The sequence below is a fragment of the Dendronephthya gigantea genome, unplaced genomic scaffold (assembly GCF_004324835.1).
Source record: "Dendronephthya gigantea isolate DGI-Jeju-01 unplaced genomic scaffold, DenGig_1.0 000169F, whole genome shotgun sequence".
Classification (NCBI taxonomy): domain Eukaryota; kingdom Metazoa; phylum Cnidaria; class Anthozoa; order Malacalcyonacea; family Nephtheidae; genus Dendronephthya; species Dendronephthya gigantea.
The window spans coordinates 1-27,929 of NW_021163179.1; the positions used below are offsets into that span (position 1 = coordinate 1).

At 36.4% G+C, this 27,929-nt stretch overlaps 4 protein-coding genes, 1 long non-coding RNA gene and 1 pseudogene across 5 annotated transcripts; 4 read left to right on the forward strand and 2 right to left on the reverse strand.

Moving 5' to 3' along the window:
- The first annotated feature begins 1,731 nt into the window (after positions 1 to 1,731).
- LOC114537930 lies at positions 1,732 to 3,364 on the forward strand. Its single transcript, XM_028559047.1, has 2 exons — positions 1,732 to 1,814; positions 2,845 to 3,364. The coding sequence occupies exons 1-2, from the start codon at positions 1,770 to 1,772 to the stop codon at positions 3,268 to 3,270; spliced, it is 471 nt and encodes a 156-aa protein (XP_028414848.1). The 5' UTR covers positions 1,732 to 1,769; the 3' UTR covers positions 3,271 to 3,364.
- A 1,027-nt stretch (positions 3,365 to 4,391) lies between these two features.
- On the forward strand, positions 4,392 to 5,573 carry LOC114537931. The gene is made up of 2 exons (XR_003688654.1): positions 4,392 to 4,587; positions 5,284 to 5,573. It is a non-coding gene; the product is annotated as an uncharacterized LOC114537931 (long non-coding RNA).
- A 2,129-nt stretch (positions 5,574 to 7,702) lies between these two features.
- Positions 7,703 to 10,175, reverse strand: LOC114537951. The gene is made up of 2 exons (XM_028559070.1): positions 10,097 to 10,175; positions 7,703 to 9,215 (listed from the first exon to the last, which is right to left on the reverse strand). The coding sequence occupies exon 2, from the start codon at positions 9,160 to 9,162 to the stop codon at positions 8,383 to 8,385; it is 780 nt and encodes a 259-aa protein (XP_028414871.1). The 5' UTR covers positions 9,163 to 9,215; positions 10,097 to 10,175; the 3' UTR covers positions 7,703 to 8,382.
- A 1,503-nt stretch (positions 10,176 to 11,678) lies between these two features.
- Positions 11,679 to 16,316, reverse strand: LOC114537907 (N6-adenosine-methyltransferase non-catalytic subunit-like). The gene is made up of 12 exons (XM_028559026.1): positions 16,164 to 16,316; positions 15,364 to 15,558; positions 15,123 to 15,173; positions 14,777 to 14,860; positions 14,594 to 14,681; positions 14,186 to 14,241; positions 14,042 to 14,076; positions 13,655 to 13,799; positions 13,230 to 13,322; positions 12,922 to 13,137; positions 12,646 to 12,757; positions 11,679 to 12,360 (listed from the first exon to the last, which is right to left on the reverse strand). Exons 1-12 carry the CDS (start codon positions 16,227 to 16,229, stop codon positions 12,035 to 12,037), a joined length of 1,467 nt encoding a protein of 488 aa, XP_028414827.1. The 5' UTR covers positions 16,230 to 16,316; the 3' UTR covers positions 11,679 to 12,034.
- Positions 16,317 to 16,448: 132 nt separating this feature from the next.
- On the forward strand, positions 16,449 to 23,002 carry LOC114537944 (ethanolamine-phosphate phospho-lyase-like). The gene is given in 12 exon segments (XM_028559060.1): positions 16,449 to 16,535; positions 17,585 to 17,673; positions 17,791 to 17,909; positions 20,204 to 20,278; positions 20,631 to 20,841; positions 20,965 to 21,047; positions 21,136 to 21,155; positions 21,158 to 21,229; positions 21,302 to 21,426; positions 21,551 to 21,705; positions 21,868 to 21,957; positions 22,255 to 23,002. Coding segments are annotated over 9 exon segments (954 nt in total). The 5' UTR covers positions 16,449 to 16,535; positions 17,585 to 17,673; positions 17,791 to 17,909; positions 20,204 to 20,240; the 3' UTR covers positions 22,415 to 23,002.
- A 382-nt stretch (positions 23,003 to 23,384) lies between these two features.
- On the forward strand, positions 23,385 to 27,883 carry LOC114537942 (annotated as a pseudogene).
- Positions 27,884 to 27,929: the final 46 nt, after the last annotated feature.

Consider the following 27,929-nt stretch of genomic DNA (forward strand, 5'->3'; position numbering starts at 1 on the left):
GGCTTTATTGCGGATCACGAAATAAATAAGTTGATATTGATTACTTCCCAAGTCCAACTAGAGTTTTGCTTTTCATACAATAATTATAGGCCTATATACAAATGCGATTTTTTATATTTTTAAGTGACACTCTTCACCGTTGTCGTTGATCATGATTTTAGTGAACACCCTTAAGTTCAATGTTGTTGATAACAGATTCCTCAATCCAACGGCTGCATGTAATGTTTGCATGGGTTATATATAATGGTTCCCGAGTAAAATGTATTGAAAATACGGTAGTATATAGCACGATTATTGCATTGGCCATACAATTGCATGGGCCATTCACACACTATAAAAAATCGCTTCGTCTTCTGACCACATGAATGCATGCATGCTATGATTTAATTCTACGCACTCTCTTGCCAAATACAGATGGAATAAAACAACTCGTTCATATAGCAAAGCTTGTTCAAGTTAGTTTTAAAAAAAGATGATTCAAACTTCAGGTGTATGAGAAAGAATTTACACAGCCTCTTATTCAATGCAGCGCAAGCCATTATAGCATGTAGCAAGAACTTACCGCTTATATATCAAATACTGCATGGCCTACTATAAAATAGAGGGAAATTAACGCCCCAAACTGGCGGCTCTTGATGAGGGAACACAAATTGTACATGTGATAGAAGTGAAAGATACGAAATAAAATCGGCTATGTAACGAGTAGCCATTGCCCATGAGCAAGGGAGGTTCGTGCATGTTCAGTAATTCTTGCCCTTTCATGACATATATATCATTCAGGATTGCAGTAGTTTAAGGCTAACAAGAAGAGTATTTAATACAGATTTCTGCCGATGCCTCAGGAAATAAGGAATGATGCGGTTTCGTTTACTAAGCTCAGTACATTCATGAAGGTTCAAAACGAAGCCTAGTTTACGCCAGCGAAGCTCACATTGCCTTAAATGATTTGTAATTGGGTGTAAAGAAAGTATACAAATATTTTTGTTTTTATATGGGCGAAATAACTTTTAGACATTTTGCAACGGAATAAAAGCGAAAGTACGATATATGTTATTGTTGGTTACAAACTGCGTTTTAAATTGAAGGAAAGGTTTGCTGGATTCTCAAAAAAGCTTCATGTTATGATTTACGACAAGAGGAATTACATTATATATAGGAGTCTTAATTTGCGAACTTACCATGTCGAAGGCGTTACGATTGGAATTAAAATCACTTTGCTGGGAAAATGTCCCTCTTCTCTCAAATATTTTCCAAGAAAAGTGTGAAATTCGGAGAAAATGCTTCGTTTTAAGCAGTGAACGCGATGCTTCATAAACTTTTGCATGGATCATGTTTCATTCAGTATCTGTTGAAACCGATTAAATATAATTTTGTCTATATTTTTATTTTAAAACTTGTAAAACAATCTACAGCTATTCTATCATAGCTGTATTACCAAAACTTTATTAATCTGTGATGTTTGTTAATGGTCTGACTTTTCGAAAATTAAGAAAAAAATTAGCGAGTCATATGATCTACCGGAAGTCTATTTCCTTTCTCTTTAGCTTCCTTGAACAATCTTACCGAGAAACGTTATTGCGCATTATTTATTCTACCTTTTATTCCGAGAAAAAGTAGTTGTTTTAAAAGACAAAGCGTTTTGGTACTTCGAAGGTTCTCTCCCAAACGAAGTGTCAAGGTTGAAAAACACGTGACCGGCATGCGCAGGTCAGCTGGACCATGCAGGCATGCATTTTGAAGGACACCGGACATTCTGACGACATTTCACAATGGGTGCGAATAATTCTATCGAAAAACAGTCATATTCGAGACAGGTATATTTTTTATAATATTTACGCAGTTCAGATAAGCTCGCAAAATTATATTGCCTGTTGAATAACAGTTTGCATCGAAATATATAGCGAGCAAGCGGTTTACAGGAAATGAACCGAAGCGTGGCTGCATCGCAAAACATGCAAATATACGTTCACTATTTCGAAATACAATGCGTGGATGAATAAATTCTTTCTCATAAGGGAGAAATAGTAGTTTGGAATTCGTAGAAACAATTCTTGATTGAAATTAGAGTTGTCCAGTGTATTTCTAGAGCTTTATAGTACAGTCTATCTGAAACATATACCAGCCTGAATTTTGCTGCTTGCCAAAAAATATGAATTTTAATGTTTTATGCGATTTTTGATCGGCTAATTTCAAATCAACTTATAGTGGTAGCTTCGTGTTTATTATTACGAAGCAAATTTCCACCAATTCATAAATGACATGGCAAAAGTTGCGTAGAAGACAAATCAGCACAGGAAGTGTTGGTAGGGATTGTGTGTTTTGATTCACTTATCTACGTATACACCAAAAATACAAGAAGTTGTTTTATATAAGCGAAGCTTTTATATGTTTCGAATTACTTCTACAGATTTCGAACGTCATATTTTGTAATTGCCTAGTTATATGCATGCATTTCGATAGCCACACAGGAATTTTAGGTTGATGGTTAATTGAATTATCGTCTTCTGCCATTCTTACACGTTAGCCTATCGAATTGCAATCTTTTGTGCATACTACGATTCTATTGGCTATGTGTGAAAATGACAAAACATGCATAAACGTTGATCAAGGTCATCTTTTGAATGCATTCATGACCTGCAAAACGTTGGAAACCGCATTAATTCTCTATTCGATTCTGTGATCACACATGCAGTCATTCTTTTGTGCTTCTGAAGAAATCGTACAAAATACCGGGTGGTTTTGTCTGTGTACACGAGCTACGAATACTTTTGCATGCATGTGCATGCCGCTCCTCTGCGAAAGCCAATGCAATTTTATCAAATAGTTCGCTTTTGACCAACCTAGGAGACAGTCGAGATCATTAGCAAGCGCACCATTGGCAAACTAATCGTGAAGCATTGTGGTAACGAAGGACAGTCAGATGACCCGACACTTGTTGTGTCTCTGAGACGAATACTCCAAGCGACGATCACAAAACTCGACACGGAATCAGAGGAAACGTGGAGGAATGCAGAGATCGTTATTTACGACCAGGAAGGAAACGATTTCTGTATTCGATCGGGAGATTTTGAAAACAAGTTTGTCGTTCAACTCGACGAAAAAGATGAGATTAACATAACGTGCACTAACAGAAAAAAGCGAAGTTTATTTTCATGCCTAGGTGCTCCTTTCAAACGGACCACAAATTCGTCGAATAGCTCGCTACGTTCGGAACATAAAGCTGCCATAAACCATGAACCGACCTTGGAATATGACGCTGGAAAGTCTTGAGTAGAGCCTAACAATCTAACAGACTTGAAAGTTGAATCCTGTAACGACATGCATGCAAGGCAACTCGATTTCGAAACATGTCCAAGGTTTAATATTTTAGCAATGTTTTATATAATGATATATATTTTAAAGCGAAATGCTTTTTTGTTGTTTAACAATTAAAGGTTAATTCAAATCAGTATACAGGCAAAACTTTCATGTCGTCTTATGGTATATATGAAGTTATTTGCATGCATGATGTATCTACACTATTAAATATTCTTCCTGCATTCTTTCACACTGATTTTAAGATTTTACAATTGAATGTTCGGATCACAAAACAACGATTTTCAAAACACAGCATCAATTCTCTCTTCACTTTCAAAAGAAATCATATTCACGGTGCCACTTTGTGTTTAGTTTTCTTGACGAAGGCTCCTGCATGACGAAGGCTATCAGGTCGAAACGTCAACGGAAGCCGTTTTTGTGTATTTTAGGCAGTTGTTATCCTAAATTTAATTTCAACAGCCTTTTTTAGTTACATGCCGAGTCATGCATGCACGTAAGAATTAGTATCGATATCAATAGTTTTTTTTTAAACTATAAGGCCAACTGTTCCTGACTTGAATTTGAAGTGTGAAAATTCCACTCGAAATTAAGACCCTTTTTATAACCTCTATATATACGCACTAGCTTAGCAATAAGAATTATATATGTTTGATTGCCCCTTAAAAATTCTCTTATTTTCATTTTTAGTTTTGAGAAAGTGGTTTGTTCAAAGCATTGGAAGTGAATTCGAAAGCTTTATTATAGTTCAAACCTTGAGATCATGTTTCATTATTTACTGAAATACATTATTAAACAGCTATAATGTTGCATGTCTTTATTTTTATCGTAAAACTGCATGGTCAAACTACAATCTATCGTTTTTCTATCATCGCTGTGCTCTGGATTTTCTTTCATTTGATAATAGTAGTATGCTTTATTTGGTTTATTAGAAATGAAGAACTGAAAATATAGCCCTATCATTTGATCTACCGGAAGTCTATTCCCTTTCTCTTTGCACAGTTTCCTGTTTCCTCGAAGTATCCCACCGAGAAAAGTTATTATGCATGCATTATTTAATATTCCGCCTGTTATTGTAGTTCAAAACTGAAAAGTCGCATTTGAAGACGAAACGTTTTGACTCTTTAGACGATTCTTTCAAACAGAGTATTATAAATACACGTGACTGGCAGGTCATCTGGGGCATGCATCTTGAAGGAGTCCGAACGATACATCACAATGGGAATAAGTAGTTCCAAAAGTTCTATAGAGGAGCAGCCGTATTCTAGACAGGTAGCTATATTCGATAGTACTATACATTTCAGCGAGTTTACAATATGATATTCATCTACTATATTTATGGTTTACGGCGGCAATGAGATTGACGAAACCGTGGCTGCGTCGTAATCGTAATTTAATGCCAAACTAAGTTCAAAAATATTCAAAGTATATATGGCATGCAATCTGAACTTTTCGTCTGTCAATAACTTCAGTGCAGTACAAGTCATTACAAATTTTGGAATTTAGGAACAGTTTTTAGTTGAAATCAGAGTTAGCAGTGTCATTACGCCTGAATTTGAGGTCTTGCTTTCGGATATTTCGATGGTTTCAAGTGAAACTTACGTACGGCTTAGATTAGCCGGTTTTAAGTCGACTTGGCAACATCTTGTTTATTGTTGCATGCAAATTCCGACCACAAAATTTCACAACTGACGTTTCTAAATTTCTCAATAATCAGTTTCTAGAACAAGGTCAAGAATTAGCATGAGACGTATTAATAAAGGTTGTGAATAAAAACCTCAAAAATACAAGAGTGAGTAATTTTAAAGTTTCGAGCAAGGCTATAGCTCTTGCATAAAGTTATATTAAACGTCGCATAATTTGCTTGCCATATGCATGCAAGATCATTTTAGATTAGAAATTAGAAATGGACTGGCACTGGTTGGTTGCGAAATCGTCTTTTTTTTATTTCGCTTTTGACCAACCTAGGAGACAGTCGAGATCATTAGCAAGCGAACCATTGGCAAACTAATCGTGAAGCATTGCGGTAACGAAGGACAGGCAGACGATCCGACACTTGTCGTAACTCTCAGACGAATACTCCAAGCGACGATCACAAAACTCGACACGGAATCAGAGGAGACGTGGAGGAATGCAGAGATCGTTATTTACGATCAGGAAGGAAACGATTTCTGTATTCGATCGGGAGATTTTGAAAACAAGTTTGTCGTTCAACTCGACGAAAAAGATGAGATTAACATAACGTGCACGGATAGAAAGGGGCGAAATCTAATTCCATTTTTCTCATCCAAACGGTCCGAGCCGTCGACGAGTTCCTCGCTGTCGGCAAAGAGAGCTGCAATTGAACAAAGGCCAACCACTGAGTCAAACTAGTGAAAATACCCTGGATATAGCAAGTATATACCTAAACAATCTCGTGGCCGAACCCGGAATTTTCTATGGAGCCAAAATGAATGAACCATGGCCAGAAATTGCGGACATGGAATATGCAGATTGCCGTAGCAAATTTGCATATCTGTTCAAATATTATTCGTTTGCAGAACTAAAAATTATATTGCGCATTCTTAAATTTCGCAAAATTAAGGAAAACCATTGCATCTTTGCAATTTGCCCTGGTTGTTTCTTGTAATTCGTGTCATATTAAAGATCCTGAGGTAATATTTTGCTGGTAAAGGTTTATGTCGGCTCTGCATTTTTATTTTATTTGTACGCTATTACGGTTTTCGTTTTATATGGTATTCAACGTGATAAATGACCAAAACTTTGTTTTGAAAATGCAGGACGAATACTGATAAAACATTTTGAAATACTGTCTCAAAATATTAAGATTAACTTTCTCTGCAACGAGCAATTAAGGCAAATTATAATCGACCACCTAAAGCTGTATTTATAGCGTTTAGTACTGTGCACATTACAGTTTACTATAAACTCGCGAAGCTTTATTAGTTGACCTGCATCTAAGGACGAAAGCGTACTAATATTCATTTATGCAACGTTCTTTCGTCAAAATCCCGAGATCTTATTCGCTATGTCTGTGCATATGCTAATGCAACCTATAAAACAACTTTTGTATGCAGATTGTTTCCTATGAACTTATGATATGATGCTAATTGGCAGCCATTCCTTTGGTTGACGGTTGTCATCTGCATGACTACAAATTTCCCCCGTTATTTCTCGAAAGACGTTTTAAGTCAAATTGTATTATTGCCAGCTAGTCAACAAATATTCCATCGTTATTATGCCTTTGGGACTTTTAATATGAACAGTATTATGGAATGACATTTGTCATTTGGATAGGTATACAGTCTTTCACCATACCGAACACAATATTCATAACACAATATACGAACATTAAAAAGCGGTAAAGTAGCGGTAGGTATGTAGATGGTAAACAAAACTTGAAATATATTGTTTAAGTTCACATATAGGACATTTAAATCAACAATTTCGTTCTCCATGGTCACTTTCACACTTGTTGTTTGTTGTATAGGCAGTGAAGCAATTCTTAAATGCAAATGATTTTAATTCGTGGCGTAGTCAGCCTGACAATTTAGTCCCACTATGCTGATATTTTGGTGTTGACAGTGAAAACAATGAATTTCTAAAGAAATGAATAATGTTAATAAAATTTCCATAGCAGGACTAAATCGCCAGTCTGGCTAAGCCACTGATTTTCAGAGATGAAATTCAGTAAATTATTGATCTAAAAAATATTCCTGATTTGCGGTATGTGCTTTTTCCCTTGTGGCTGTGACCAGATTATTGATCGAGGTCTGTAAAACACCGACTAATAAACTCTATACATGTATATTATACATTTACGAGGTCATTCAGTCACACTACATTCTATATCTATCTGACAAGAGCGTTAGGGGAACGCATCTTCTATTCCAATCTTGCCACGATAAATATTTGCGTATTTCTTCCCTACCATATAAATGCATTTATCTAGCTATCAGTTTGAAAGACCCGTTTTGACTTGATCCGTACAAAAGACATGCATATATCGACATTGAATTATTTAGGATTTCGTTCCCTTTCGTCACAACCAATAACACACATGCATTTTCCCTAAACATGCAAATTTAAAAGCAGCAACCAGTAGGAAGCAGCGGTTTTGCTTAGGCTTACGTCTCGGTAATGATATTAATGAGCCTATAAGTCCCCTTTCGTTCTTAGATGCAGGTCAACTATTTTGACACCATATGCAAATTTAGGCGGAAGTAGAATGTTAATTATGTCCGAATTTTCTGGCCATGGTCCGCAATCCTATTCATACTTTAAATGTCAGGAATAAAAGCGTTAACAAAACTTAGATATCGGTCAGTTGTTTATATGAATTAAAACGTTTGGGGAGGAGTAAAGATGCGAGTCGATTAAGAAGTGCACTTTAAATTTAGAGATAGAGTAGAAAACACGGTAAGCCGTATTTTTGTCTATTTTTTTTTCCATGGACAGGCTATTTTCAACAAAATCTATTGACTCTCGATTACAAAATACAAATTGCTCGCCCTTCGTTATTAGCAATTAGATTTCAGAAAAGTGTTAATATAAAAGTAAAATGTTTGGCATTCTGGATTCAACGTCATTATGACATCTACTAATAAAATTCTGAAGACCCAGAATAGAAGGGCCACTACCCTATCGGCGTCGAATATCCGCTCAAGATTTTAAAAATACATAGTTACGTAGTTAGAAGTCAGTACATACATAGTTGGTTCAAAAATACATAGTTTATTTTCTCGGCAATTTCGCCGATGTTTTCATCTTTTCAAATAGTATATTAGTATTACGCCCCAACATGATTCGCTAATTCGCTATCGATTTACCTCACGAAATGTTCGTTGTTGACAACTGATAATTTTCAGTCTATGAAATTCTTATAATCAGTTACGCTTAATTGATTATTTATTTTCCAAATATCAATGAAACTGAATTAACGCCGAAAATATTTTGTGAATAATTGAATAAATTTTCTTTTAGACAGATTTGGAGGGTGTTGAGCCAAAATCATTTTTGGAGGCCCAATGCCATTTAATTAAATTCTCATTCGATTGTAGATATTTCTCAATCTTCTAAATTACCTTCTGCTTTCATTAGCTCGTTAACCTTTTCAGTCATGCGAATTATATCTTGAATGCACTTTTTTTCTTCATCATTGAAGTCGTCAGGAATCTGGGTTTTAATCGCCTCACGATCAACTAGCGGATGCGCAAATTTCTTCCTGAAGTCGAGAAGTTTGAAAAACACTTTTTCATGTTCATCCGTCCATGAAAACGTCTTCTTCTGTAAATCATCCCATTTCTTGTTTGCTTTCCTTCCTTGTGGTGTCTCCTTTTCCATCTCCAGCCAATCTTTCAAATTCGTAAATATTTTCTGATATCCGAATTTTTTACCATTTGGATAGATGTAGGTTGCAAGATCTCTTTCGAATTCAAAGGCAGTCTGACCAGTCTGAAGAGAATTCCTTAACCCCGCTAGTTCGCCCTGCGTTGCTTGTAGACCGGTTTTTAATTCTTTCACCTCGTTTTTCAAATGATCAATCTTTTTATCTTGCTCAAAAATTTCACCCTCAAGTTCGGCAATTTGCTGTATATATTGTTTTTCATTCTCCTCCAAAGTTCTTGCCTTTTCCTCCAATGCTGTCACACATCCAAGATTATTCTCCAGCGAGTTGATGGTTTCTTTTATTTCTTTCCCGTATTTGATCAATGCGTCTTTAAGATCTTTTAATTCTTCTATTATACCTCGTCCTTCGTTTTGGCTTTCATTAATGGTTTCAGTTATTCTGAAGTACGTCTCAACCCTTGCATATAACCGTTCCAAGGGAACAATCACCTCCTCCATTTTTTCTTTCCGCGCAATGATTCAGATAACGATCTTTTATACTCTCTCTATTCCTTCAATGCATGGAAGATACCTGTTATTGATTTATATATTTGACCTATGGTCACCTCACACATTTTCCACACGTATAGGATTTATTATGCAAAAGGTGGACCAGAAATGACCAGGGAGAGGTAGGGCAAATCAAAATTACATTTTCCCGCTTGTTTCTTTGCCTATAAATCTCGCGAGTTGCGTGGCGGCGTATACGTATATAATTGCCGCAATTCAGGGTTTCCACAACTTATTCGCAAATGACTGTCCTCATTGGGGGGTAACAATAACAAAAGAGAGAGACAAAGAACTTTTGAAAAGAATGCACAATGTATCCTATTAAGACTGAATATGATGGTTGTCATTTTGAAAGAAATTTCCTTCATTGTGGAAACATTATTGCCGCTGTTGTGAAGCAGACTGCAGAAATTAATAGCCACCACTCTAGCGGTGAATACGAGGAGAGTGTTGGGCAAAAGGATCGATGGCAGAATGTAGTATCCGCCGGTAAATGCCGGAATATCACGACTGATAAATTTAATCTTTACGTTGCTATAAAATGAAGCATTTTAATTGGACAGTAGGCCTATCATATGACGCTTGACTCGGTCGAAACAACTTATCAAAAACAATTTATCAGGCTAAGTAGGATTTCTCGTGATCGTCTCAGTCCTGGCGTGAAAAAAGTGAAATAGCTGTTATTGTTAAAAACGGTCTTGGAACCGTTCCCTATAGTTGCCGAGCAATAACGAAAATTGCCAGTGTCGGAAACTTTGTATATGTCTTGAAAGGAAAGAAGACAATTATAAAAATTATTGAATTAAAGTTGCATAAAACTACAATGAAAAAAAAAGATGAAAAAGAATGAAGGTCAGTATATAAATTGCCTCAGTGAACTTACCATATATTTTTGATTATGTGTGATTGCAGTTTCATTGCATCTTGCCTCAACAGAGGCTTGAAAGTTTTGATTGTATATCACTACTGTTGACATATAGCTATACTGGTTGCCTTTCTGACCACAGGGAGTATCATGCAGTCAAAAAATTAAAGCATGAAAGGGCACGTATAGAAAACAATGGGTACGAAAGACAACATATGCACGTCGGCGTCGCGTGTCTTGACCTGCCCGACTGAAAGTGATCACATGAGCTGACCTTGATTGAATGTATGACATTGGATGGCCTCGATTACACAATCGGTCAGATTATTTCAGTGCCATAAAAGAAGATTTAATTTCGTGTAGGTATTCAAAATGCTGTGAATGTTTTTGCTGCATGAATGACACCAAAATAAATATACAACTGAGAGGGAGTTTAAAATAATAGTTTAGGTTAGGAAAAGGGGGAAAATAAATAGTGGGAAGGGAAAAGTGCAAAGATTTGCCTGGTTATATGTTGTATACATCGATCTATACTATAGCTTTAACAGCTCTCGTTGACGAGAGACTTGACGTGTGAGAAAGAAATACAAAATAGCTCTTTATCTTATCTTTTTATTTCGAAAATTATTTTTTGTTACCTTAAATGAATGTCTTGAAACGAGACAACTATAGGCCGTTTATACAGGGAAAAATAAGTCGCGACTTATTTAAAACGCGACTTAAATAAGACGCGACCTCGTCGATAAACGATATAAATGCTTGTTCGCATCTTGTGAACACGGCCGAAAAAATCAGAAATGGCGGACAATATATGACACCATAAAGAGCAAAACTCCAGCAAAAACAAGAGATACATGGAGTGCCAACAAATACGGAATTAAGACGCGAAGAAATTATCTAACTACTTATACCAGCTCGCGTCTTAAATAAGTCGCGACTTATTTTGCCTTGTATAAATGGCCCTAATGAGTAATGTTTTTTTCCGGAAAATTCTTATTATTCCGAAAGACATGCCTAATGACATGCCTAAACCGGCTGCTTTTATTTTGTTATTGACCTTTTACTGATTGACCATATCATGAGACAATAAGTCAATATATCTAGCAAATGTTAAAAGGACATGCATGTGCTAGCTAGTGTATTTCTATCGCCAGTCGACACAATAAATCACATTCTTTAGTCTTTACTTACATATTTCTAAATATATTATGTTAAAAGTGCTACTGAATTTCTGCACAAATTGTTCGATGCTGACGATGGAACTGTTGTTCCAAGTAATGTTCAGGGGCCGGTTGTTCAGTTCGAAAGGCGTTTAGCTTAAACGGTGGATAAGCCAAAGTTTAAAAATACTCTCATACATCTTCTGAATGAACCTGAAGTGTAATCAATGTATGTATTAAAGTGTTTTGTATATTGATTTAATGTATGTATTTATTAAAGTGTTTCGTATATGGAAAAAGTCAAATATCCTCATAAGTCCCTATGGTTTCTTTTTGTGTGTTCTGTAAGTATGTGGTAAATTTATTTATTAAATTGAAATTAAATTGAATTGAATTGAACCTGCATCTTATGCATTTACAATGAAACTATTTACATCGAAATATTTCAGATCAGTTGTTCAATAAATAGATAAATTGGTTTTTCCATTTCTAACTTATCTACTGTTTAAGCTAAACGCCTTTCGAACAACCGGCCCCAGATTCCCAGTGATTACAATTCTTTAATCCTTGCTTTAAATTTGATGGAATGATTAAAATAGAAATTTGCAATTACAACACCGTCACCGGCATACGTGTCCTGACAAGAATCGAAATATTTATCATATGACGTTGTTATTTATTAAGCCTAGCCTGTCTATAATTAGAAAAAATTATCCTTTAGTATTGTTCTTTATTCGCTAAAGAATTACGGAAAAAGAAAACTATATAAAACGTGTTTTTTTATAATAAACTCCATTCATCGCGTCGGAAATCCACCTCTGCTTAACCCACGGTTACCACGGATAGAAAACCCGATACCCCTAGTTAACCCTCCCCTTCCTCCGATACCTCCGCGTCCCCCGATTCCCCGCATACCGCGTGTCGACCACGCGGGACCACCAGGTCCCCCGCGACCTTTCCCGCCATCCCCTTTGTTCTTTGCCTTCGGGGACTTCGGTCGGAGATTCTCGATTTCCGGCGTGTCGCCGACGAGGTAGTCGGTCGGTGTGCTGTTGAAATACGAGTTATAAGTTTCGCTGGAGAAATTTGAACTGGAAAGGTCTTGACCGACTGTTAACCAACCTAACAAAATGGAATAATGCATAAACCATAGGCATAGCTCTTTGTTGCGTGAGTACGAGGCTCAGGAATATCCACAACAATATAAGTTCACGAATAAAACTTTGTACTACATCCAAAATGCATCCATCTCTCAATATTATATACTAAATAGTTGTGTTAAATATAGGCAATTCTTTCCATTAAAAGCGATGCCTTTTTGAGAGTCTTCAACCTTTCTCCTGGAGGATTGCAGGCTTTATGAAGACCATTGCTCATAACATTCTTTTTTAAAATTCATTTATTCACCTGGTCGTAAAGTGCTGTCATTACCGAACAAATGAAGACGTCTTCTTCCCAAACAAAAATGTTCAATAATATGAAAGATTTCTTCGGGTTTTTCCGTGCTCTCTATTGGTGGCTAAAGAATGCGAAAACAACAGTCAAAATGTAATTGGGTTAAATGTATATTGTTCAAATATAGAATACCAACGCGCATTCACACAACTGACAATAATGCTGTACCATGTGGCTTATGTATCTTTATGTGCACAGGGGGGGGGGGGAGTGAGGGGGAATACATACCTCTTCAGTAATGATAAGGTCAATGTCCACATTGGCGTGGATAAAGTCAAAATCAGTACTTCTTCGAACCGTTCCCTTGATCCCCATCAAGCAATGTTCTTTCGTGTGTTGAAATATCGCATTCGGTTCTAGGAATTTCACATTTCCGGGATTTTTCTTGTTTGTTTTGATCCAGCAAATGTCCTCGCAACGACGAAAACCCCACTTGCGAAGACACTAAATGTTCGAGTTGATATTTTTCAATTTAAATTGTTCGAAAACTTGGCCATGTCACGAATATTTCGTATATTTTTCAACTAAATGTGTACCTTTCGACCTTCAATCAATCCCTCATGCGAGCCACACCATAAGAAAATGAAAGATCTCTGTGCGGCTATTTCTTCAATTTCTAGTTTCATAATCTGTTTTGAAATGACAAATTAATTTACGCCATCAAAGTTACTGTAGGTTTCCTAATACACAGCTAGGGTGTTATACTAAAAAGGCGAGAAGCTAAAGTATGTGTTTTTATTTATGAGTCGTACGTAATTGTTTGTGAGAGTTATCTTGCAATAAATATCTAAAGCCCACGACCGCAAATTTACAGTTTTTTACTAGCAACAGAAAGATGACAAAGGATGGTTGAGAAACAACAGAAAGGTTGTTTTGTTTTGTATTTCACTATATTTCTCCTGGAGTACCATGCATCAGACGCCGTATTATTACCATAGTATTATATATAGAGTGCCTATACCTCTTCCCAGGTCCATGGCCGCCAGTTGTGCGAGATTCCAGAGCCTCGACGCTGGTATTCTTCCAAAGGTGGATCAACTAATATGGCGTCAAACTTACACTCCAACTCTCGTAGATCAAATGTTTCAAGATTACATTGCAAATACCTAATGTAGCAATACGAATATGGACAAATTTGAAAACCCCAATTTTGTCCAAGAGTTGAGGAATTTTTCGAATCCCTTAAAATAGGTACGCTAAGCGTACATATATCCTCGAGTATCTGATGAACATAATACTCAAGGAATAGATTTTGACCTGTTTTCAGACATGCTACCACAGTTCTGCTGATCAGTCTGAGAGATTATTAAGCTCACAATATAGTATACTCATTGATACGGCAACTTACATTGGTGGCGTAGCTCTCTTGGCAATAATTTCATCCTGTTTAACAAAAGTAAAGCCCCATCTTCATATTTCATATTGAATCGCATTTATCCTCAGAAATCTGGTATGTTTACATACCTACGATGCACAAAATTTAAGTTGTTACCTTCAGTCTAATAAGCTCTTTAAGTTTGGGATATTCTTCGAAACGATCAGCCAAACCTAATCATGAGATGACACAATCTTTCCATTTAAAAAGGCCACTATCTTACCGAAACACTTAAAAATATCTTTTCAGGAATAATTTTCTTCAATAATAATCATGTTTTTCATTGCAATTGCAAAAAAGCATTGTAGAACACACAGAGTTTTTCAAGAAGACAAGCCATAGTTCAGGATTCAAACTCCCCATTGGGACTTTGAATACTTTCATAATCAATATATTACAGGTGTCCTGTTTTTCCTAAAAAAGATATCTAGTATGTTCTTATAATAAAGGACATTGGGGCAATGCTGATGGGTAAAAGGTTTTGTAATATAGTATGTTCATGCCAACTGATTGTTGACTGCTTACCAACATCACGAATAAAGTTCTGGGGTCGCTGTCCAGTATCTACAAAGTGCTGACAATAATCGTTGTGAGGGTTTGCACTTTGGGTACCCTGTAGAAATAAAGGATATACAAGAAATGAAAAACCAAACAGATGAACACAGTCACTTGCAATTTGTGTTGCAAATTGGAAGCTAACAAAAACACCTTTAAGAAAGTACTTGAGTCTTTATAAAATGCCTCTTGCATTTCCTCAAATTCTCCCTCAGAATAATCATCCTCATCTGCATACTGGAAAAAATGTTCAGACTTCAATGAAGATGAAATGAACTTTAAATAGCTGTGAAGTGAATTTGTTGTTATAAGGATTTTATACCCGAAAGGAATATTTTCATCCATTACTTTGGTAAAGTTACCTTAGTAGGCCCCTAGGTGGGATTGAAATTGTGTATAATTGGGTATATACTGCAGGCATTCTAATTCCAAGCAACAAAAAAATAGATTTTTATGTCCCCCTTAAATGCAAAAGTGTTAAGGATAGACTACATTGTACCTCTTTCTTTGGCTTCTTCTTTGGCGGTGCTTTCTCTTCTGGTGTCACAACCTGGTTGATTTATAATAAACTAGATTTATAATATGCAGGTAGACTTAATTACTATCACATCTACACTTATGATTATATATTTGTTAATTGGCAGGGTTGGTGGCAAAGATTTTTATTTTTGTTCTGTCTATAATCCATTAATGCCTCTTTTCACCACTGTATGATGATTAAAAATTAAGCCATGGTTTACCTTGGGAGATGTTTCAGCCTGAATACCAGGAAGTTCAAATGCCTCAACAGCTTTCCTTTTTGATGATGAAGATTCCTCCTTAGTCTTCTTTTCTGGAGCTTTAGTCTGACCTTTTGGTTTCACATCAGGTTTGGCAACAACGTCCGACTTGTTTCCCAGAACCTGACCAATACCGTCAGTATCGCTAGCACCAAGCTATGAAGTTTAAAACAACAATTAAAATATCTGACACATTAATCAGTTAGAACACAGTTGAAAGAATGCAGTTTGTTGATGAAAAAACTTTTACACGCTGGAGTGCAATATATGCAACCTATGCACAAAATCTTTAATGTGAGGTTGCTATCCTTGCCCATGTATACTAGCACAATTGTTCACATGCTGGTAAATAGATATTTTATCCCCCGCGACTAATTGACTGGCAGCTAAAACCAATTGTAAACAACATGTTTTATATTTAGCAAGCTGCTGGTCATTTAGTCACTGTGTATTTTATCGGCTTAGCAGCGGTTTTGGCATTTGGGGAAATATAAGTTCATCGGTTCAAAAGTATGATATTATAAACTGAGGTAAACACATAGGCCTCTAAAAATAAAAGTTCATCAAATTTCGGGATAAAAATTCTGGCATTATTATAATTTGAACCTGAAATGGGATTTTTTGTAGTGAATTTAGGGTTAAAGGTCCGCCGATCTGCTTTTTAAACATGCTGGCACTGAGCAAAAATTGCCGATCTGATCACAATCTGATCACATGGGATGCACGCTTTGTACAAATTATTATCATCACATTGTCCTTACTATTGGCGCCAGTAGCTGTCTTCTTAGTTTAGATTTTTCTTTGATCGCCTTCAATCTCTCACTCATTTTAACATATAACCTTTACTTTGCGACTTCCAGAGATCTGTACGACCAACCAACATAAAATTGCACTAAAAAACAAAATTCCTTTAAAAAATCTCAAATGCTGTGTTAATTTTTTAAAAATATTTCAATACTTCATGTAAATCAGTAAATGTTATCCTAATGGATATGATAATTATATCCATTGTGATCCATTGATGTCTGTGTGAACCACGTGTACTCGAATGTACCGCCTTGAAAAGCAACACTAATCCCCCCGTGTCGCTAAATTCTCGGAAATGTGGTGGTATGGTGGTGGTGGAAATAATGGTAAATTGTAAATGTATGAAGGTATTTTTATAGAGTCAAACATTCGGACACGATCATTTTTCTTTCGACTTTTAGAATTTAGTCAACCAGCTCTAAATTTTTTTTAAAAAAGCCTTTTTATTGGGAAACAGAAGTCTGTAAAGACAGAATATTTACTACATACAGATTCACCTTGGTGAACTTGGGAGTACCTGTAATTATGCATTTCTTCTTGATTAGCTGTCTGTTTGTCCGGAATGTCCGCGCTCAAACCCTGCAATTGCATTGTCATTTGTCGGTATAAATCATAGCCTCCTCGTAGAACTGTTGCGGTATAAATCATAGCCTCCCCACACCACACTGACACTGTGACCACACTATAAACTAACCAGTCACCAAACAGTCCAAGACTAATTTACTGTGCTAATCACCTACGGACTGTACCCAGAAATAATTCACTTCCGTTCCGTTGGCGTTCGGCAAAAAGTAATATTAATACTGAATAACCAGCGTCAGAGGAAATTTTTGATTGAAAATGTTTTCTTTGCTGCCCATTTCTACAGTTTTGCTTCACGGTGTAAATAATACGCCGAAAAAAGTCTCGGACTTTCTAAGCTGGCCTTCACAGGTACGACAATTGATGATTTTATTTGTCGGCTTGCGTAATATGGAATCGAGCGTTTGACGTTGAACGACTTTCTATGAAAAGCAGTCTGCTACCGCAGTATATTTAAACATGCATATAATTATATAAATCCTGGTATTTTTATCGAAATATGATTATCGTAATATGTTAAAATATATACTATACAAATACGTACATAGCCGTCACTTCTGCTGGTATGATTTCACTAGCTCACTTGTCCTGACTTTCTTATATGACCCCTGTAAATTTTTTTTGGTTTTTGTTCCTGGAGGAAACCCCGCCGCCAAAATTTTGTCTATTGATTGAATCCCTTGCCAGTGTGCAATAATGTATCATTATTTCTACTATTTGTGCAATGTGCAGTAGAAAATGCTTTTTTGATCACTACCATTATTGTGGTAACATGATTTGTGCACACATGTAGACCAACACAAACTCATCAATAGGACCTGAGGAATGCAAAGAAGCACTCCCAAGAGATGAAACTATCAGACTAAGACATGATTTAATTGGGTATGTTACTTGTCTTTTTCCCAAGTAAATCTTCTCGCACCAACATACCAGCTGAGTTTACTACACAATAATGTGAGTAGACGATTAAGTAGTCGATTACAATTTTGGATTTTTTAGCAAAGCTTGTGCAATTCATTATCAGGATGACCCTATGAAGATAGTCAGAGGTCTTGGCACATATTTATATGATGAGCAAGGCAATAGATATCTAGATTGTGTCAATAATGTTACACATGGTAAGTATGAAATCATATAATCACCACTGAAACTTTGCATACAATGACATAGGTAAAACATTTTCTGTTTTATTAAAGAGGGATTAGCCTGTACCTTGGCTATGCTTGTTCATACTCTGAAATGAGCTCTCCTCTCTATAAAACCACCCCTAGTATGTAAGCCTATTAAATCCTCTCAAATCATGATCACTTCAATAAGCTCTAATCATAACAAGCCCTATCTGTAATGAGTCTAAAAAAACTTTCTTCAATCTAAGTGCCTTTTACAGTTTGCAGGCCCCTACAATGAATTTTGTTAAGAGAAAATCATAGTAAAGTTTGCGCTTTTTTACAGTTGGCCACTGTCATCCACATGTAATAAGAGCGTGCGACAACCAGATGAAACAACTCAACACAAACAATCGATTTCTACATGACAGTATAGACCAATTGCGAAACTTAGTAACCGCGCCTTCGCTCAACATGGAAACGAGGCTTATTATGCAAAAAACAATATTTGTATTTTTTGTAGTACAAAGCTATTCGCCGAGTTATATGCCGTTTTTCGCCTTTGTTTTACATATTTTTCGATACCTTTCAGCTTGGTTTCATCGTTGTTATCATAGTTCTCAGGTTAGGAAATTTTGCCTTTCAATTGAGGCGTTTTTGTGGTGTTTTCATTAATCTTTTCGGCTGCTTTCGTCGGGGAAGTATAGAAAAGGCCGACACAAACTCAGGTAAAAATTTAGTTTTTCCAAACTATTTCGTGTCAAGTTTTGAAAATGTATTTCATTTTTCTCCCTCTTATTTGTGCAAAATTTGGCGATATATATTTGGTGCAAAATCTATGTTTTTTATGTCAAAAATTATTGAAAAGTGACAGTCAGATTATATAATTTTCAAACCTGATGACTGAAATGGCTTCATTTATCCAAATTTATTCACAAATATCACTGTATTTTTTTTCTTTATACCACAGTAATACTGTTAAAATGGTCAAAAGTAACTGACTGAAATGTTTTTGTTTATATTCGTTTTAATAAAGTAGAGACGATGCATAGCTTGCATGCCAGCCTGAAGGCCGAATTTTATAAAAGTCGAATTCGAATGCATCTGAGTTTGCATCTGAATTCTGCATTTTGTTAGAACAAAACACTATTCTTCTATCTACTACCATGCAATAGATGTTTAATAAGGGTTAACCAGGAATACTTGAAAGGGAAAGGATTCCGTTCACCATCGTAAACGGAAAAACACTTGCGAACTCCGGTTTAAATTTTTTCGCTTTCGGCTTTCCCATCATGTAAAGGTGTATCTTAAAAAACGCTGCAGCTCGCATTGTGGCTACCTTTATAGTATGTTATTGCGGGAAAAGGAATATTCAAATGGCAATTCAAAATAGACAATGATATTATGTCTTGGTTATAAATATTTTACTATCCATGTCATGCATGTGTGCCAAGTTGAAGAGTTCATCACATCACATGTACTGTAGTCTATATACACAGGGAAAATAAACATAAAACTCCGTTGCTTATTTCATCTGTTATAGTTTTTGTCAACAGATTTCTACTATTTTTTTTTTGCTGAGCTGTAAAATTGCTGTCAAATTACATCTTATCGATCGATAAAATTTGTATAAAAATTTTAGATGAGAAATGTGAACATGGTGGTTTGTTCGATCGTGACTTTTCAATAATTTTTGACATAAAAAACATAGATTTTGCACCAAATATATATCGCCAAATTTTGCACAAATAAGAGGGAGAAAAATGAAATACATTTTCAAAACTTGAGACGAAATAGTTTGGAAAAACTAAACTTTTACCTGAGTTTGTGTCGGCCTTTTCTATATTTCCCCGACGAAAGCAGTCGAAAAGATTAATGAAAACACCACAAAAACGCCTCAATTGAAAGGCAAAACTTCCTAACCTGAAAACTATGATAACAACGATGAAACCGAGCTGAAAGGTATCGAAAAATATGTAAAACAAAGGCGAAAAACGGCATATAACTCGGCGGATAGCTTTGTACTGCAAAAAATACAAATATTGTTTTTTGCATAATAAGCCTCGTTTCCATGTTGAGCGAAGGCGCGGTTACTAAGTTTCGCAATTGGTCTATTGTTCAATGTAAGAGAATTCTTGCTAAATTACCTGAAAAACTTAAAGTCTGCTTCTTCACTTGTACTGGGTAGGTACTGGGAACCAGTTGAGATCAGGGGTGCCAGAAGTGTTAAAGTATCAGAAAATTTAAAGCTGATAGTATACTACACAGCCAAGGTAACAAAGCTTTTCATCCAACTTTTATTTTAGATCAGAGGCAAACGACCTCGCGTTACTATTGGCTAAAATGTATACGGGACACGAGGACATCGTTGTTTTAGACAAGTATGTTTGCTGTTAGGCCTGTTGAAACTATTAATTTTTTTCGGATGCAATTTTCCTATAACTTATGGAATGTACGAATGTGTTATTTAGAGCAGTACTGCATTTACTTTAGTTGATTATCTGTGATCTGTCCCTATATACATTGCACGTCGACAGGCTATAACACATCCATCAGAAGTGAATGGATCTGATTGGATCCGACGAAATAGGCTTGTTTGCTCATCGGTTCAAGGCGGTGGGCGGGGGGGGGGGGTGTGTTGCTCTCATTTAGTTGCTCTGTAAACAAACAATCATGCGTAAAGCACACCAAAAAACAAAACTTCTATGGCTTACCCGTGCTCCTGTGTTTCAGTGCATACCACGGTCACACGAGTGCGTTAATGGAATTATCTATGTACAAACTAAAGCAGATGAACAAAACTTGTGATAAGGATTACGTGCATGTCGTCACAACCCCAGACCCCTACCGCGGCAAATACCGAGGGTATTCGGAAGAGACGGGCGTGAAATATGCTAATGAAGTAAAGGAAACGGTGGAAAATGCTCAAAAAAACGGCCGGAAGGTAAGCGTATTGTCACATTGCACAAAACCGTTGTCAGCGTGGTTGAACAGAAAGTAATGGTTTGATATGTTCACGCTTGGAAGAAGTTTCTGTACTAAATTTTTAAATTCTAAATCCATACAGGTGGCTGCGTTTCTAGTCGAATCAGCACAAGGATGTGGAGGACAGATTATCTTTCCTGATGGTTTTCTTAAACATTCGTTCAAGTAAAATACAAATTATATAATACTATTCTATACCTTTCGACCCAATCAGTTTACATAGAAATTCACTCTACGTTTATGTTTTCTGTAGACATATTCGAGAGGCAGGGGGGTTTGTATCGCTGACGAAGTTCAGACAGGATTTGGAAGGATCGGTGATAATTTCTGGGTCTTTGAAGGACAAGGTAAGGTTTTCTTTTTAATATTTTTAGTTTATATCTTTGTTGCATGTTTTGTAAATAATTTTTTCCTCGCAGATGTTGTTCCTGATATTGTCACGATGGGTAAACCTATTGCAAATGGTCATCCCACTTCTCTCGTCGTAACTACACGAGAAATAGCAGATTCGTTCAGTTCGACTGGTGCAACGTACATCAATACGGTAGAGTACTTAAACCCTTCTTCTGTGCGAGACTAAAATGATCTCAGGGCACCCGCAAAGAACAACCGACATTCAATGGCCATTTAGGGTTGAACGGGGGTAATACGAGTTAATTTTGTTCCAGTATGCTGGCAATCCAGTATCATGCGAAGTCGCTCATGCAGTGTTGGATGTCATTGAAGAAGAGGGGTTGCAAAAAAATGCTTTGGAAGTTGGAAACTTCATGTTAAAACATCTCAAGGAATTACAGAAAGTCCATCCACTCATAGGAGATGTCAGGTATAGAGACATAAACCGTAAATCAGAGATGTGTAGAAAGGGGAAACATGTGGAAACATGCATTGTAATAGCTGCCTGTAGCGGCATCACAATACTAAGTTAACCTCAGTCCTAAGTCATACGTTACGATAATTGCAACATTTTCGATATTTCCTTTTCCAGAGGTAAGGGATTCTACATTGGGATTGAACTCGTCACGGACAGAGATAAGAAAATTCCTGCAAAAACGGAGGCCTATCAAGTGAAAACAAAGTGAGTTTTCATATCATAATTTTAAGTTCAACAGTTGTAGTCTATGCTATCTTTATTATCGAATATCCACATCTATACTTTGCTGCCAAAATCCTTCATCATCAAGTCGTATTTTAAAACCACGATTTGTCGGACCGACGTTGATAATATTTGAAATTAACGAACAATACAAGACCATGATATTGACCATCGAAAGCTAAAATCAAGATTTAGTATATAGAAGCCATATTTCTTAATGTGTATATAAAAATAGTGTGTATCTCATAGTACATATAATTTATCTTTTTCAAATCACAGACTGAAAGACAGGTATATAATCCTGAGCGTTGATGGTCCAGATGAGAATGTATTAAAATTCAAGCCACCAATGTGCTTCAGCCGGATGGACGGTGAATTCTTATTGAGTAACTTAAATGAAGTATTGAGTGAAGTTGAAGCCACGATGAAGCGATGTTAAATTACACGCCTAAAAACGCTCAGGTTGATGCAACATTGATATGAACAACATCGAACAATGTTGTGCTGCCCACATTGTTCAGAGTTGTTATCAACTTGGAACAATATTGTTGGAACTGAATCGGGTGTAACAATATTGTTCCAAGTTGATAACAACTCTGAACAATATGGGCAGCACAACATTGTTCGATGTTGATGCAACAACCTGATGAGTTTTTAGCCGTGTAGTGCAAATGCAAAGTTTGGGTGCGAAGTTTTGTAAAATACGGAAAATATAGCCATGCGAAGATGGCATATTTTGTATACTTTGTAACTAGATTAGTTACACACTCCGGCCGTATTACAAAACCATACAAAATTCGTGAACTTCGCATGGCTATATTTTCGGAAATTTACAACAATTCGCAGCCAAACTTGGCAGTTTTACTAATTTTAGTAAGCTCTTTCAGACGCTCTAATTTAGGTAAGCTCTATCGCCGAGGTAAGAGATTAATTTAGACCCACACAAACAGGACGCGATCACGCGAATTGGCAACGCGACGCAAATTTACTTTCTAAACGATATTTATTTTCTGAAATCAAATAAATTTTAAGCTATCATTATATTCTTGTAGATTGCATACAAACAATAATAGATTCCAAGTTAAGTATGCAAACGTTGCATAATTATTATTGTTTATTAATTAAACGACGTTGGTTTATTATATTAAATGATTTAAATCCCCGTGTACTTTCCCGTGATAATGAAATTTATAAATTCTGAGTCCATAAATCCGGGTCTATAAATGATAAAAAGTTAAAAATCACACAACACTAATTTCACCACACAGTGAGAAGTGAGTGCAACGCTGATTTACCGCGATAATCAACAACTTATCAACAACTGTGCTAACGACCGGTGGTAAAACGGGAGAAACCGGTTTTCTATGCAAATTTTCTCTTGAGTATAATAATTTACTTCCGCCGCATTCAGAACGCATTCAGTGATGTGGCCAATTTGATAAACACCGCAAAAGTCAAAAGACAAGTAATACTACATTTCCCGTCGACGGCAGTGGAAATTTTTGTATTAAGAATGTTTTCTGTGCTGCCCTTTTCTACAATTTTGCTTCACGGTGTAAATAATAAGCCCAGAAAAGGCTTGGACTTCGTAAGCTGGTCTTCACAGGTACGACAGTTGTCATGCAATTATTTTTCGCCTTGCGTAACAGATAAGATGGATCGTTGACATTGAACGACTTTCTATGAAAAGCAGTCTGGTAGCCACAATATATGTAAACATATGTAAATCCTAGCATTTTTATCGAAATATTATTATCGTAATATGTTCTTAATATACGAATAAGTGCAGCGTCACTTGCTTTGACATTCTCATGTGACCCGTTTCAAGGAATGTTTTGTTTGTTGACCCGGTGGAAACCCCGCCGGTACTGGCGGTTTAGCAACTGAACGATGAACCTAGTCTGGTATTTACCCGCGTACGCATTTTGTTATCCATTATTTTAAAATGATCGAGTTAATGGTTGAAGCGTAGGTTAAACATAGGAGTTGACAGATGTACTTGTAGTTTTTCCTCTTCCTGTGATATAGTCGCTTATAATTAAAAATGTAAGAAAGAAAAATCCCACGGGCAAGACAAAGCCAAAGGGGTATGCTCTGAGAAATATTTTTAAAATGTACAGTCTCAAGAATGCAATTTTTCTCACATTCTTTGGTAGAGATTTTGAAAAATAGAATATAATTATAAGCAATGTATAAGCAACAGTGCCTAAACATATTCCTTTTATAGTGTTAAGTTCTGGTTGTAGTCTATTGATGACAAAAATAATGATAAATTGCAAATAAAAAATGTTGCCAATTGGTGAATCTCTTGCCAATGTGCGGTAATGTATCATTTCTATCAATTGTATTAGATCAATGCAAACTTATCAACTGCACCCGTGGAATGCAAAGAAGCACTCCCAAAAGATGAAACTATCAGATTAAGACACAATTTAATTGGGTATGCAACTTGTCTTTTTTCCCAACTAGATCTTTCTGCAACTTATACTCTAGAGGTCGTAATGAATGATCATCTACTATTTCATTTTTAGCAAAGCTTGTGCAATTCACTATCAAAATAACCCTATAAAGATTGTCAGAGGTCTCGGCACATATTTATATGATGAGCAAGGCAATAGATATCTAGATTGTGTCAATAATGTTACACATGGTAAGTATAGAATTATAATCAGTACATGATTTTAATATGAATCAGTACATGGTTTTATCTCTACATAGGAAAGGGTATTTGATATAGTCGGTTATAAGGGGGGGGGGGGGTTGTCACAATTTTGAGCAAAGAACTTTCAGAATACTTTATGTTGTATGACATAGAAATTATTAATAAAGAAAACTCTCCAACATGCTCACTTTTAATGTACGCAACTAAAAACACCCAGATTGATGGATGTTGATATGAACAGGATGGAGCAATGTTGTGCTGCCCACATTGTTCAGGGTTGTTATGAACATTGAACAATATTGTTACACCCGATTCAGTGTCAACAATATTGTTCAATGTTGATGACAACTCTGAACAATGTGGGCAGCACAACATTGCTCCATCCTGTTTATATCAATATTGCATTAACCTGAGCGTTTTTCTTCTTTGTAATTAGTCAGTTTAGTCCTGTCTTTAATCAGTCCATCCTAATACTATTTTTCTTCAATTCAAGTGCCCTTTGCATGTCTCTAACAATGAGCTTTCTTAAGAGAAAATCATGGTGAAGTTTGTGCTTTTTTACAGTTGGCCACTGTCATCCACATGTTATAAGAGCCTGTGACAATCAGATGAAACAACTCAACACAAACAATCGATTTCTACACGACAGTATTGTTCAATATGCTGAGAGAATTCTTGCTAAATTACCTGAAAACTTAAAGTCTGCTTCTTCACTTGTACTGGGTAGGTACTGCCGTACTGGGAAAAGTAACTGCAATAGCGTAAAAAGGGGGTAATTTTAGGCTTACTTTTCTTGGACAGTCTGTGATTGGGCAATTCTGCTACTAACTACAGTTGGTTTTTTTAGATCAGAAGCGAACGACCTCGCGCTACGAATGGCTAGAATACATACGGGACACGAGGACATCGTTGTTTTAGACAAGTATGCATGTAATTAAGGCTAGTTTCCACTCAGGAAAATTCTCCTTTGGATGCGTAAAGCACAAAGACATAACTTATGTTGGTGTATCTGTGACCCTTTGTTTCAGTGCTTACCACGGACACACGAGTCTGCTAATGGAGTTATCTGCATATAAACAAAAACAGATGAACAAAACTTGTGATAAGGATTACGTTCATGTCGTCACAACCCCAGACCCCTACCGAGGTAAATACCGAGGGTACACGGAAGAAACGGGCGTGAAATATGCTAATGAAGTAAACGAAACGGTGGAAAATGCTCAAAAAAACGGCCGGAAGGTAAGCGCATTGTTGCATTGCACAAAACCATTATCAGCGTGGTTGAACAGAAAGAAATGGTTTAACATGTTTACGCTTGGAAGAAGTTCCTGTACTAAATTTTTAAATTTTAAATCCATACAGGTGGCTGCGTTTCTAGTCGAATCAGCACAAGGATGTGGAGGACAGATTATCTTTCCTGATGGTTTTCTTAAACATTCGTTCAAGTAAAATACAAATTGTGTAATATTACATTGGAACGAAATATATGATATTCTCTAGAAATTCACTCTACGTTTATGCTGTTTCTGTATAGACATATTCGAGAGGCAGGGGGGGTTTGCATCGCTGACGAGGTTCAGACAGGATTTGGAAGGATCGGTGATAATTTCTGGGTCTTTGAAGGACAAGGTAAGGCTTTTCTTTTTTGATATTTTAGTTCACATCCTTGTTGTAAATACTCATTTTTTCCACGCAGATGTTGTTCCTGATATTGTCACAATGGGTAAACCGATTGCCAATGGTCATCCCATTTCTCTGGTCGTAACTACACAAGAAATAGCAGACTCGTTCGGTTCAACTGGTGCGACCTACTTCAATACGGTAGGGGTAGTTAGACCTCCTTTATGCGACCCATAATGACCTCAATGCTCCCGCAAAGAATAACCGACCTCCAATGGATATTCAGGATTGAAGGGGGAGTAATAGAGTTAATTTCGTTCCAGTTTGGTGGCAATCCAGTATCATGCGAAGTCGCTCATGCAGTGTTGGATGTCATTGAAGAAGAAGGGTTGCAAAAAATGCTTTGGAAGTTGGAAACTTCATGTTAAAACATCTCAAGGAATTACAGAAAGTCCATCCACTCATAGGAGATGTCAGGTATGCGGGGCACAAGTTCATCCTATAAGTGAGAGATGTGTCACCACGGTTAATCGTGACCGTTTATAGCCATTGTAGTAGGAAATTCGCCAAAAATGCTTGCCATTGAGAAACGGATCAGAAAAGCTCCTCGTCACGATTTTAATAGTTCAACCAAGAAGCATTTTTCATATTTTGATGGTAGCTGCATCACAAATCACTACACATTTTCAATATTTATTTTTCCAGAGGTAAAGGATTCTACATTGGGATTGAACTGGTTACAGATAGAGACAAGAGGATTCCTGCAACAGCTGAGGCTTTGCAAGTCAAAACGAAGTGAGTTTTTATATGTTGACTTATGTTATGTTGTCTTTCTTTTGGTAAAACGGGGAGGTGATATCTATTTTTCCGTAAAATGTCTTCCGGTCATCATCAGCAATTACGTCGTATTTTCACACCACATTTTGTTGGACCAATGTTGATAGCATTTGAAATCAACCTGGAAACGTGACCATCACCATAAACACCAACAAGGCAACATTCATTATTAACATTCACCGAAGCCAAAATCAATATTTGGAAGCCATATTTCTCAATTTTCTCAAGTATAGTGTGTATATTATACTAAGTGTAATACAGAAGTGTCTTATCCTTTTGCCACTGCAGACTGAAAGACAGGTATATAATCCTGAGCGTTGATGGTCCAGACGAGAATGTATTAAAATTCAAGCCACCAATGTGCTTCAGCGGATGGATGGTGAATTCTTATTGAGTAACTTAAATGAAGTATTCAGTGAAGTTGAAGCCACAATGAGGCGATGACAGCGAGCAATGATAAAAATTTTTTAAAAACTGGTAATTCTAATTGGCAAATTGATGTACTGGTACTTGACTATGACTTGACATACTTCAAGTCCAGTCAGCATGATATAATATAACATTATAACTTGAGTCTGCAGATTTTGGATTTAAAAAATTAATACTAGGAAAAATAATTTGGAGCATGTAACACAGGATTTTAATTAATTAATTCATTAATAGTACTACTAGGTGGTGCAAAAACATATCCCCTTACTTTGCTAGTTTACTGAAAAACCTATCTTTATATGTAACTTCTTTACTTGAAAAAATTTCCAGTGTGAAACTTGGAACATTCTTTTATTTTTCAATTTCTAGTCAAAATTCAGGTTAAAAATCAATTGCAATTAGAAAT

Excerpts from the sequence above, each read along its gene's own strand:
- LOC114537907 (XM_028559026.1), bottom strand. The coding sequence starts at position 16,229 with ATGAGTGAGAGATTGAAGGCGATCAAAGAAAAATCTAAACTAAGAAGA. Across the intron at positions 14,242-14,593 it reads GAACTTTATTCGTGATGTTG|GTTTGGCTGATCGTTTCGAA; the intron begins GTAAGCAGTCAA and ends TCTCATGATTAG. Across the intron at positions 14,077-14,185 it reads AAGAGCTTATTAGACTGAAG|GATGAAATTATTGCCAAGAG; the intron begins GTAACAACTTAA and ends TTTGTTAAACAG.
- LOC114537930 (XM_028559047.1), top strand. The coding sequence starts at position 1,770 with ATGGGTGCGAATAATTCTATCGAAAAACAGTCATATTCGAGACAG. Across the intron at positions 1,815-2,844 it reads AACAGTCATATTCGAGACAG|GAGACAGTCGAGATCATTAG; the intron begins GTATATTTTTTA and ends TGACCAACCTAG.
- LOC114537951 (XM_028559070.1), bottom strand. The coding sequence starts at position 9,162 with ATGGAGGAGGTGATTGTTCCCTTGGAACGGTTATATGCAAGGGTTGAG.